The 13,128-nt window shown below is 39.8% G+C and overlaps 1 protein-coding gene across 2 annotated transcripts in view; it reads right to left on the reverse strand.

Annotated features, from left to right (window-relative positions):
* Positions 1-358: 358 nt before the first annotated feature.
* veph1 (ventricular zone expressed PH domain-containing 1) overlaps positions 359-13,128 on the reverse strand; it is a 60,698-nt gene continuing 47,928 nt past the window's right edge. Inside the window, exons 13-15 of one of the 2 annotated variants that reach the window (XM_084020244.1) lie at positions 7,435-7,571; positions 4,636-4,689; positions 359-4,311 (exon numbers count right to left, since the gene is read on the reverse strand). In XM_084020244.1, coding sequence (XP_083876370.1) covers positions 4,129-4,311; positions 4,636-4,689; positions 7,435-7,571 — 374 coding nt within the window. In that variant the 3' untranslated portion in view covers positions 359-4,128. Of the gene's footprint in view, positions 4,312-4,635; positions 4,786-7,434; positions 7,572-13,128 lie in introns of those variants that run through there. The other variant, XM_084020245.1, reaches the window with a different exon arrangement.

The raw sequence follows: 13,128 nt of genomic DNA on the forward strand, positions 1-13,128 counted from the left end.
GTCATAGTATAGTATGTTCCATGAAGTGCCCAAAACCAAACCCAGGTGTGGAAAAACGTGTTATATTTCATTGGTAAAGATTTATTGTACAACTCGCAGTGTCAGACATGCAAGCAAATATACAATCCATAACAATACCAATTTAACAGTCAATAAAATGCAGTATTAATTTGTTTGCAGTATTCATTCATAGTAATATCAACACAATGGAAGAGAAAAGGGATCGTAGAAGTGACATTCATTGTTTCATCATTGAAGGGTTACAACAGCGCTTGTAAAAAATAAATATTGGCCTATATCAAAATACAAACATGAAATCAAATTTAATTAAACAACACAAAAAAGTTAAAAAAAAAAAATGATTTTTTACACAAGGCTGATATTTACTCTCAATAAAGTTTTAATACATTCAGAAACTTTAGATATACAGTGTGTGATTGTTGAAATCTACATTATTGTTTTGATCCTGATATATAACTGTAAATACAAACTCATTGTGCCTTGAAGTAGTGAAAATAGCTCACTACTCTCCAGTGTGAGACGACAGACAGACAGATAGATATAATATCTATCCTCCAAACGTATTTCATTCAGAAGGTAGCCCAAATTCAATCCATTCACCCTCCATCAAGTTGTCAGAGCTACCAATAGACCACTAACTGCACTCCCAGTATAACTATATTCTAGAGACTCACATTTACACGTGCCCTAGTCAGAAAGTTTAACCATGAATAGCTTGAAATCCACAAAACTGGCCTGAAAATGAAGAAAATCTGAAATTGCATGAGTCTATGGAGCAGAACCCGATGGTGGTTGACCCCATCAAACCTAAACTGAACTGCCCAGACGATCCGGGTTTAACACAAGTTCATACCAGAAATAGTACGCAAGTGCTGTTATTTTTTATTTTAATGTATATCTGTATAACTGTAATATAGAAATTTAAAAAATCTGTAGTAACAAGTTGTCCTGGGGCCTAAACCTGATACATGAGTTTCCTTGTTAGAGGACAAAGATAGTGGATATCATACTGTACTGAAGAAGATTTGAAACAAGCGAGTGAGACTTAAACTAATGATTATTGATATGATAAATCAATTGAGAAGTAGGGTCATTTTCTCACAGATTTCCATGCAATCGGACTGGGTCGCCCCCTGATGAGCAGTAGAGAGAATGCAGGTATAAGACACTTCCACATTGGCTTCACTTTTACCAACCAGACATTTTCCCACTGGCAGGAATAGAGAGGCTAAGTCACGCCCTTTCCGTTGTCCATGGGACCTTTTTGTGCCATAAATTGCAATTAGAATGCTCGTCAATCTAAAATATAGTCAAGAAAGTTGCAGTTTGTTGTAGGTTTGCTGTAATACCATTTAGTTTTGAGTGAAACCGTTGCTAAACTACATCTTTCATCTTGCACGTTTTGGCTTGCTCGCTAGCTACGCAATGAAGCTATGCTAAATGCACCAGAGACGTCAATCAATGAATGTTAATGAACACATTTATATGTCATTATCAAGGCTGTTGCTATGACACTTGCAGCTAGTGTTGTTGTACAGTTTTCCAACTGTTTTTGTGGATTTTGGGAGACAAAACATAATTTATCAGACGTACAAACAAATTATTGTGATGCCTTTTCTTTAGACTTGAGGAGAGGTCAAGAGATCAGCAAAGTCAGAGGGATTCATTCTCTGGGAACCGACAGACAGACCGACATTGCCATCCATAGAGACACGCCACGTGCAAGGCTAAAAAAAGTGTTTCTACGAATTCTGTTGAATTATAGAAAAGCATTTATTGCAGCGTTTGAGGGAAATCCCCCTGACGTTGCGGAGTATAGCCAGCTGTGTATGTGGGTCATTCATTGTAAAAAAAAGAAAAAAAGCAGGAAGCAGGGAACCAAATTGTGAAGCAGAGGCATGATGTAAATAATATTATATGTAAGCAGATGCAGGGCAGCTCTGCTGTGGAGGCGGGGGGCCACAGAGGCAGCAGAAAGTAGGCAAAAACAGTGGTAACCCGACCCGCTGGGAACGGCACTGTTATGACTGCAACTGCAGAGCTAACAAGGTTTTAGATGTTGGACAAAGTAAGACCAAAGAATATATGCTTTTCTGTCACATAAGTTAAGATTTGAGACCACTTTGGAAAAACTTTGAATATTCCAAACATTGCATTTTATACATTTAACCAAAACCTCAGATACCAAAGCACAAACGCAGACACACCGCACATGCTGATCCAGATAAAGATCAAAATCATACAAACAAAATCGATTTGCCACGGCCGACTGTGAATTTGTGTCTGGTGCACGCAGTTAAGACCTTAACTGGGTCAAGACATGTCATCTGCATAGTGAGTAACATAAGGTGCTCCACATAAACGGCCACATACTGTGTATTTTTCAGGTGGAAAAAAGAGCTCAGATGCTCACTTCCACTTCATTCAATCTTACAGTTTCAACACAAGACGACACACACACACACACACACACACACACACACACACACACACACACAAACGTGCGTTGAAGCTCTAACCTTTGGAAGGGGCCTGTTTTAAAAATCACCGTATCGCCTTCAGTCTATCTCTCTCGGTCAAAACCTTTTACTGTATTGTCCATCTAAATGAAATCAGTATGACTGAACTGGCATCGTTTCTAAATCCACAAGGAAACCACTAATTCACTTGTATGCTTTCTTAGAAATGTGTCATCCTAACAGTGCTGTTGAGCAACGGCTGAGCTGACGCTAGTTGCAGACGTCTCTTGTTCGGGAAAGCCAAAAATAGTCCAGTCGATACCGTATTGGTATTGCAAAAGAACTGAAATGTGATCACTGCACACAGGATTAGCTCTTTGGGGGCTTACGTACATTTAGTACAACAGTAGAAAAAGAAAAGAGAGTCAAAATGTGCTCTTATATGTTGGAGCAAACATTTTAAATTTTGCCTACTGGCTTTGGGGAACAGCTGATGGAAATTACAGTGTAAATCAAATTAACATGTTACGAATTATTTTCAAACAATGGATTGATTATGTATATCCATCTTCCACATGAAAACAATATTCTAATTAAAAGAATAGGTTTTTTATCTGCCTTTTCTTTTTCTTGCAAAGAATGCTGGTTAGCTCAGCTTAGCATAGCATAAACGCTGGAAAGGGGGAAAACACTCGCCTGGCTCTAAAGGTCAAGAAGTTTTCATCTATTGTGCCGTGACTTCCTGAAGTCTTCACGTCACCATGAGGTTGCCGTTTCTTTTTTTGGTATATATTAAACAAACAAAAAAGTTATTGCTTAAGAAATTATTAGATATCGAGGGATGTTTGATGTTTCCCGTTCTTATGGACATTCATATTTTGTGTACAGATATATGAGAGTTGTATGAATCTTACTTTTGACAAGAAAGCTTCCCAAAATGTTGAACTACTCCTTTAAGGCTATATCATATTCTCTCTCTCTCTAACACACACACACACACACACACACACACACACACACACACACACACACACACACACACACACACACACACACACACACACACACACACACACTAATCCAGTATTAAATGCCCTTTCCATCTGCTCTTCATTCTTCCTCATCCTGCCTTCAAGATAAACTGTTCAGTTTCATTATTGCTTCTAGTCCTTATGAGGTCTGCGATCCTATGTGGTCTTTATTGCTAAATACTATTCTGGCTTCAAATACATCTTAATCATCAGGCATCGTTTAAGCCAGAAATCCAAAGTTTCCACAGATGCTGGTTTTGTTCGTTTATTGAAGCTCACAGTGGCATCTGGGCTCAAGCAGAGGAAGTTGAAATTCAGATTTCAGGATCATGTGCAACATCAAAATGTACCGTAACATTTATGACGGTGTAACAGCAAGCATGGCTAACACCCTTCATTCTGGTTGGATACACATCATACAGTCTCTTATTGCCGGTTTACTTAACGGATGGTTTTTTTCTCTAAAAGTACGGAATAAAATGTTTTTTGAATATTGGTGTATAAAACCCATTACAGCTACAGGTACTGGCAGTGGAAAAACATACTACTCAGTGAACATATGACGTATGCATGTCATGTACTGCCAATCGTCTGCACGTGTAGAGTACGTATCCTCATCACAGGTAGGTGGTCGCCTCTCTGTTCTCCCTCTCGCGGGCCTGAGCCACGGCCACGTTGATGCACTGCAGCCACTCCTCGGCGTGCTTCTCATCCTGAGCTTTCAACACGTACGACTTACTGTCCGTGAAGATCTCGAAGGCCCGCGGCAGGCCCCGATCACGCCGCTTCTTGGCCACCACCTGTGGAGGAAATAAACAACTTGACACAATCAGGCTAACACAGCCGTCTTCTGAGTGGAGGCGTCGCCGCCGGTCTTCATATTGATTTGATTTTCTGTCGTGTACAGCTGTATTTTCCTTCTTTAATCATACACTTGGAGGGGATTTAGATTTCACGTCTAAACACAGAACCATGATCACATATTAATAGCTTTTAAATGACAACCCCTTTAAAACATCTTAAGTTAAAACAACAGCCATGAGACCAGGAAAAACAGCAAAAACAGTCGGGGAGATGAAAAGGTTTTTGCGGGCAGGTTTCTGAGGGGCGATGCGACTCCTCACCTTGACACTTTGCACCTTGCTCAGCTCAATAGGGATGTCGTCCAGCTCATCTTTCTGTGGGGACACAGCACACGGCAGAGTAAAGAGAAAGAGTCCAACAACTTGTAGCAGATCCTTTGTAGGTGTTGTCCATCACACAAACTGTACAACCTGTGAATGATGCGGGCTTAAGAAGAGATCTTTATAATAAAGAAAATCCTTTTGTGCAATTGTGTATTCAAATCCTTCCGTTAAGTAAACTGGATATACCATATTGTAACATTTCTTAAGTAAAATTCCTGCATGTTGCTTAAGTAAACTACATTTATATGTCTGTGTTATATTTCATATTATTGGATTGGATGCATTATTGATGCATAAATATGAATCATCATTTAATGATGTTGGTTGAGGAAGAGCAAATGCAACAAATGAAGTAAATTAACTATTACATATACTGCTGGGTAGTTTATACTATTAAAAATGTCTTATTAGAAGATCATATGTTGTGTTTTTTTGTTTATGTGCTATATAAATATAGTTCAGTATATTCCCCTTCCCCTTGAAATGGAGTCAAAGTATAAATGCTCAAGTAAAATACAAGTCAGAATTCTACTTGCAACCCCATTAAAAAGCTCTTAGTGCATTTTAAGCACATCAAGACATCTTAAAGCTACATCATTTTCAGATGAAGCCTCCTGCTTTCAGCATTACAATACCGTGATGTGTTTCTATGTCCAAACACTTCATTGTTCGATGCTTCTCCAGGGCAGGAAATTAAATACGCACGTCTGTTCTTTAACCGAATGGCTTCTTTGAATGTGAGTGTGTGTGTGTGTGTGTGTGTGTGTGTGTGTGTGTGTGTGTGTTTGTGTGTGTGTGTGTTGCACCACAGCAATGACTTACAAGAAATGACTCGTGAGTATCTCTGGTTTGAGAGTAGATCATATTATACACTGCTGTTGTCGAATAATGTTAATATTTTCCTGGTAGCCCGAGTTATGTAGAATTCCGTTATTTACTTTAAAGGAAACATGTCAGAGTTTTGTGAGTTTTTTTAAATATTACATTGCAATAGCTTGTTAAAGTGTTCATATACCAAACAACTAATGAATGCTCATATATAGTTTGCTAGCCTGCATGCTGAAGCCGTTTTTTTTTGTTTTGTTTTTTATGCATATGAACAGTAATAATAATATATGAATGGATTCCCACAGATTACACAAAGAATTACAGTGGTGTAGCCGAGAGGAAATAAAACAATGAATCACTCTCAAGGTTTGGAAAAAGCTTTGACAACTGAGCATGTTGTTTTAATCAAATTTGAAGGGGACGTCAACAATTTAAATAAAACTACGAAGAGAGACATTTATTTTGAAAAGACACTATGCATATATAATGAGTGCATTCACGCCATCCAGACACTTCAATCACCCAAAATGACACTATAGGATTATGCAGCATAGTTATATAGTAATTCATGGGTATTTGGTGAAAGTGTCAGTAGTTCAGGTCCACCGTGTGTCCTTCTTGTGTTTTTTGTGTCTCATTTCCTGATGAATCACATCACCTTGTAAATAAATGAAAATGCTGGATTTTTTAGATTCTCAGAGAGTGAATGCATGAGTAGTAAGCGGGGAGCTTTAAACAAGTCTGTACCAGAATGAGGTACAATACAGAGCTTTGTGTGGTTTTGGGAAACGTTTCAAACCTTCCTGTGTGTCGAAGCTGCTCCATCATTCAATGTGGAGGAAACAACATATTTCTGTGGTCCTTAATCACACTCCCCATTTGGGAAAGTCTTTCACAACCGAGGTCCACCAAACACCTCCCGAACATGCTGGCAAAGATGGACTGAGCTCCGAGAACGACTACATTAATCTTTCCAGTTTGTGGCTGCTGAAAATAGACAGAAATCCATTACTTCTTGGATAGGAGCACAACGCCTATTGTTAGGAGTTTAAAAAAAAAAGAGAGCTCAACTGTTCTTCCAGAGAATACCCCACTGTTTCCACATATTCCTCATCCATGTTATGCCTCCCTGTAGCGTTTGGGAGCTGATTGTTTAAACATGTCTAAAGATCCGGAAGACACCCAATCTCCTGTCTGCTGTGAAAATGATATCAATTATAATTAATTGTTCCACTCTTGTAAACCCGGATATGAGCATGAATACACGCAGGCGTAGTAAATTTCCCTGACTGTAAATATTTTTTCTTTTGTCAGCTGGATAAAATCAAACTTGACCTTATATTTTAGTAAACTCCTTCTCAGCCTCTGACCTCAACAGATTTGCTGCTTTCATTTTTTCAATTAAACTCACTTTTCCCTTCGCACAATAATCCTCTGATGAGTGATCTCAGCCTTTCTTTGACCTTACAGTGCGGGGAATTCGGAGGACATATTTTGTTGTGGCAACCAGGAGAATCTCCTCATCTTTGCTTCAATGGAAAAGGTGTTTTCTTTCACTCACACGTAGCGTAGAAGGCAGTACCTCCTGCGCCGTGTTTGCTACTTGTGCGTAATGATGTCTGCTTCGAGTTAGAGTGGGTGAGAGTGACTCATGTTGTTGCAGCGTCATGCTTTGGCCTTGGGAGTCCCCCAAGGGTCCTAACTGGGGCCATGGTTTGCTACAGTCGGATTCACCGGATGGTCCTGAGAGACACTGAGTTTATCACGGGATGTGATTTTCCACCGTTTCATGAGTTCAATTATGATAGAAATGACACGGAACAGGGAACCATTAATGAAGATTCTCTGAGTGAGAGGCCGGTGACAGTAAACATGTGTGAGGAGGCTGGACAGCCATTGGCTACGTACCGATTTGCCTCTCCGAAAGAGTAGCTGGTTCCCTGCCAAGGTGAAGTAACGAGTTTTCCAGCGCTTGATGAACTTCCAGCGGACCTGCTTCTCCTTCAGCTTCCCCTCAATCAGAGGCTGTCCTTCCTGGTTCACAACTAGAGGGAGAAATAAATAAATACATTACAGCTGACCATCAATGGCTGGATCTGAAAGGTCTGCCACTGTGATGCATTCATGAGCTGTTGAGAGGGTCTGACGTCCGAGACTTAAATCAACCATTTAACAGTGTGTATGAGATGTTGAAAGAGTAGTGCAATGGGAAATGCAGCATGTTTTGCAACCAACCAGTAACCAGAATCATTCCTGTACCAGGCCAAACCCAGCCCACGGGACAATTTCATAAGACCCCCTACATGGTTAGAATGTATTATTACATCTGGCTGGCAAATATCTATTTTTCCACCTTTTTCCCTCCTTGGATTTTCCCCCAGTCTTTTAGTTTAGTGTTTATTTAATTAGCCTGTAACATCAGAGCATAAAATGTGATAAAAAATGTCTCTTTTTTATAACCCAAAAGAAAGAGTTTAATGTGACCTCTTCCTGTCAATCACAATTACTCTACCACACATGTGTAGAAATATAACTTAATCTAGAGTATAGTTTCAACGTCATGGCCCCGGGGTCATTTAAGTTTGAGACCCCTGATGGTTGCCTGCATTGTGAAAGGATTGTGGTACATTTAGGCCAGAAACATCCTGAACATTTGTAACCACCAAGCATGGACATGGAAGTGAATGTACCAAATGTGGTGAACCAAATCATGTGAGATACCATTTAACACATTTGCATCCATAGGACAGCAAAGCCATTCTGCTGATCTGATACGAGATCATTCAATCTGATGTGTTCTCAATTTCCTATTTCTTATTTAACATTAATATGTTGTTCAGTTGTATGTGTGTGTGTGTGTGTGTGTGTGTGTGTGTGTGTGTGTGTGTGTGTGTGTGTGTGTGTGTGTGTTCAGATCGAGGAGAACCCCCACAAAGTGAAGTCTGGGTTGGTCTTATTAGAAACACTCACCCACATCAACCTCCTGGACTGAAGGGGATTGAGTCCTGATTTGAGTGGGTGTACATGTGTGTCAGTATCTATAGTTCCATGCATCATGTTGTTGTTTTTTTGTGTTTATGTATATGGGTGTTTTGCTTGAATACAAATGACGACTCATTTTTTATATGAAAAAGTGGATCAATCAAAGTGATCAGAGATAAATCTTACAGTTACTGGTTGTGTAACATGTTTGACTCTTTACTCTGAGAGATTAATCCCCAGACAAGAACAAAGAGACGTTTTTGGTTGGTTCCGTTTAGGTGCCAGCAAACCACGACTTTGGATTCAAGCTACGAAACAGAACCACTCTTTGTATCCATGACGATAAGTAAAGCACCCGAGAGATTAGTGCAACCCGATCAGCGTGTGTGTGAGTGAGTGTGTGGGCATGCTGGAGGGATGATTCACAGAGGTGCCTGATGCCAAACAAGACAAAACCTTCAAAGGTCATCTGTTTCACATCATTGTAAAATAAATACCATTTTGTTTTCTGACAGAAGGCCAGACTTAATTTTTATAGCATTATAAAAAACATTAATTCCGGGTCTGCAACGTTTTTATGGGCTTTTAGATTGATGTTTTGGCATTTAAATACTAAAAGATGAATTGATGACGCAAAAGATTAACATCTCAATCAATAGTAATAATAGTGATGATAATCCTAACCATCACAAACCAACATAATAGAGAAGAACATGCTGAGTCTGAGGAAGCAACAGTAATGACTTTATCCACCATCCAGGAGCAAAAGTGAACTGCAGTCATTGGACTGTGGTCTGTAAGGCCCTGTCCTTCTCCATTTAATCTGCAGAGCCCTGAAGCCCCGCCCCCCGAAGCCCCGCCCCCACACAGAACACCTCACTTCCTTATTCAAAGTTCGTTAACTGAAGCCAAGCTGACCTTCAAGGTTAAATATCACTACAGGTCAATAAGAAAATGTTGTTTAGGTAATTTCATTGAATTAAACCTTTAGTTTTAGAGACATTGAACTGATTTAACACTAGTTAGATTTATTGATTTATATTTTACCTATAAGGTGAATCATCGGGATGCCGATCATCTGAGTAAAACATTTACATTTGTCCTCCGCACATTGACTTCCTGTCAGCCTGTTTGGACAAGTTCTTATGCACAATTGGAAACACTCCCATCATTATGGTGTTTGCCGTCTTCTGTCTAGCAAATATTTCCATTTTTTTTAGTGGGGGGGTGCAGAAATAAACATGTCTGGTGTATAAATCATTGTTCCTCGTGCCGTCTTGTTTCTTTGATGCAGACGCAGACACCTGGAAATTGATCCCTGGATTTGTCGTCAGCCTCAGGCATGAGCTGTAGCTCACAACACCTCTCCGAGACATGCTGACGTCAAACACTGAGACGAGGACACAACACACACACACACACACACACACACACGTACACACAGTGAGTCACAAACAAATGAAGGGGCTGTTCACTGAACATTACATTCGATCAGATCCAAACATATCCTCGGTTTCTGCTGCATTCAGGGTTCTGTTTAGATCATGCACGGTCGTTCACATGACTGTCATCTTTATTTCTGAATCTCAACATGGTCTCGTTTTGGGTCAAGTGTCCGAGCCAAATCACCAGCAGAAACAACTGTCCCCATAAACACGTTCATGTTTGTATGTGTCGACTTGTTTGACTTTTATAATGTCTGAGTTTAGTGTTTGTGGTTGTTGGCTTCAGGATGACAACATCCAACAGGAGGTGTGAGGAGAACAGTGAGATTTATCCTGAGAGAAAACCACGGGTTTAGCAAACACTTGACAGGACTCTTACTCATCCTTGTTAACTATCGACGTTAGGAAGAAAGAGAAGGAAGAGAACCAGTTGCTGCAAGGCTGTGAAGCTGATGGTGCTTTGCACCCACAGAGGAATAATGCTGTAAAGATATTCATATTTCAGAACAAGACTTCTCCCAGAGTGACACACAATGACAAACAGATCACATTAGTGTTACCATATGTAGTATGTGACAAAAGAGTGAAAGGTAAATAAAAATGATTCCACCATGTTATCAGGTAATTACGTCGTATTAGGGCCACTGTAGGAAAACAAACAAAAAACGGAGCGGAGAGAGGGGGCAATATTAAGAGACCAAAAGTTTATAAATATATATAGCCAATATAAAAATTGTTGCTTGGTTTCGCTAACACCGGATGTTTGCCGTTGCTATGACAACAATTGAAAACTACCGCCAGCATCTTAGCCCAGCCGCCCGACGTTGTGATGGATTCATTAGAAAAATAAATGTGAACATTCATGGGAAGTTAACTAGCATAAATGTCGGTTGTTAGTGTCATAATAAACTCGAAAATGTGTCACTTTGTTTCTCTGAATATTATATATTATATTATATACGCCATCATAGATAAGAGCAATCTGAGAGTCTCAGTGTTGAAAACATATTTTTACACCAACGCTGTGCGACTGCTCTCAAAGCACATTTCGTGGCTGCAGGTTTGAGCGTTCTTCCTCCATCCTGGACCAGTTTAAAAACGGTTGTCCCCTTTAGTCTCAGAAAGAAAAAATATTTTGGAAAATAGTGAAGTACTGCCTTACGCAATTTTTAGATTGCCTACCGTAGTTAAGATTTAAAGAGCTTAAATACAATAACAAGTTATTAGTTAACATGTTTCCTTATGACCACAGCGCCACCTGAGGATTTTGCCAGAATATCTAACACCCCACTTAAGAAATGCTACCTTAAATCATTTTAGCACAATTCTCTAACCCTCAAAAATCCATCTTTGGCAATGACACTCGCCTCTCTTTAGCCAGGGAATCTCCTGAATTTGCAACATAATTCCTGGCGATGAGAATTTCGGTCCAGTGTGTCTCCAGTGATTGATGACAAAATGATGGAAAGTCTCACTTACTCACTTCTCCATTTTTTTTTTTTGCAAACAGGGGATCCGTCTTTCAGACACAAGTGAATGTGTGTTGGTTTCTGCATGTAGAGGCATGAGTGAGTGAGGGTATACACATTTTAAAGTGTGCATGTGTTTGTGAGAAACGTGCTAAAAGTTCACTCAAGGTAATTACAATTATCTTCTCTCTTGTTTTAGTTACCTCTGTGGTAAGTTTGGTAATTAGTACACACACACACACACACATGACTCTCCGCTCATTACCGCTCACCTCAAAGGCATTCCAGTAGTTAAACTCGTATATCATAAAGCATCACGGAGCTGCAGTAACAACTGGCTCCAAGTTGGCCTTCACAGTGGAAAACCAGTCACCTTTCACTCTTTTCTCTTTCACCATTAAAAATGTGAGACTCCTCGCTCACGTGCGTGACCGATGTCGTAATCACAGCGAGCTACTCCGGCAGAGTCAGCAATAAAGTTGGCTTGTAGCTGCTGGTAATATAAACATGGTAAATATGGTAAATATGGGCTGCATTTATGATGAAAATCCAAATTGAATTAGGTTTGAAGGCAAGTAGTTCTCTTTGTTTCATTGAGATGAGGTGAGTCATCAACGTCACTTACTGTAACTTGAACTAATATGCTGGACGATGCTGGACAGCTTCCAGACGAGTCAGAACGTTTCCAGTTGACAGTTTTTTTTTACTTACTGAAAATAGAACTTGCATCAATGCGTTTTGATGGGTTTGTGTACTGAAAAGTAAAGTTTTGTGTTTTTCTTTGCTGTTGAGTAATTCAGTAATTTCCTTTTCACACTGAGAAACCTGCAATGGCTGCTACTGATATCATTTGATTCACCGTATATTAAGTAGATCTACATGGTTCTGGAAGGGTTTTATGTATAAAGTCCCTTTTTCTATCTCCCCACATTTCCTGTCCGACTCACCAATTAAAGGCATAAATTACCCAAATAATTATATTTCAAATGTCACAAAGAGCAGCTACTGCCAAATACTGCATGTAACATATTTGTATGTTGAAATTTGAACCAAAAATCAATTTTAATATTTGAACAACATTGTTACATAGTTCCTCAGTGTTATGAAGCTGACTGTTGACAGCTGACTAATCATCTGCAGAGAGCGTCGGCTCCGGGCAGCCACCAATTTCATGTTTCTGGCACAAAAATGTCAGGCCTCAGGTGGTAAAGGTCACAGAGGGGTCACTTACTTAACACAGTGGGCTGCTTGAATAGAACGCAGGAGAGATTTATCGGTCCAGGAAATACACACGTACTGCACATATCAGGTATTCCGTTAAACCCACTGACTGCCAAGTAGCATGAAGTGCATCCAAGTTTTAATTCCTCTGTTCACTTCTCTGACTCATATCACACATACTCAAGTGGACGAGTGTATGTTGGCTGGAGGTCTTCACACACGAGTCGGCGACGCTCCATTACCTTGGAATGTGTGCATTTCCTGTTCCCATACAAACGCATTTCCATAATTTCTATAGCTTTCTATAGCTTTCATACTGATAGTTTACAAACTCATGCCTCAAAAAAATGTGATCTCAAACAGTTATTGCCCATGTTTTGCTATAACAAGGTGAAGGCAGACATCTGTCAGTTACTGAGAGGGGCAAGTGAGAGAATGTTCTGTATATCATTCGTCATTTGGATGAACTAGCCCTTTAAGTTTAC

The sequence above is a fragment of the Eutrigla gurnardus genome, assembly GCF_963514095.1.
Source record: "Eutrigla gurnardus genome assembly, chromosome: 10".
NCBI classification, from domain to species: domain Eukaryota; kingdom Metazoa; phylum Chordata; class Actinopteri; order Perciformes; family Triglidae; genus Eutrigla; species Eutrigla gurnardus.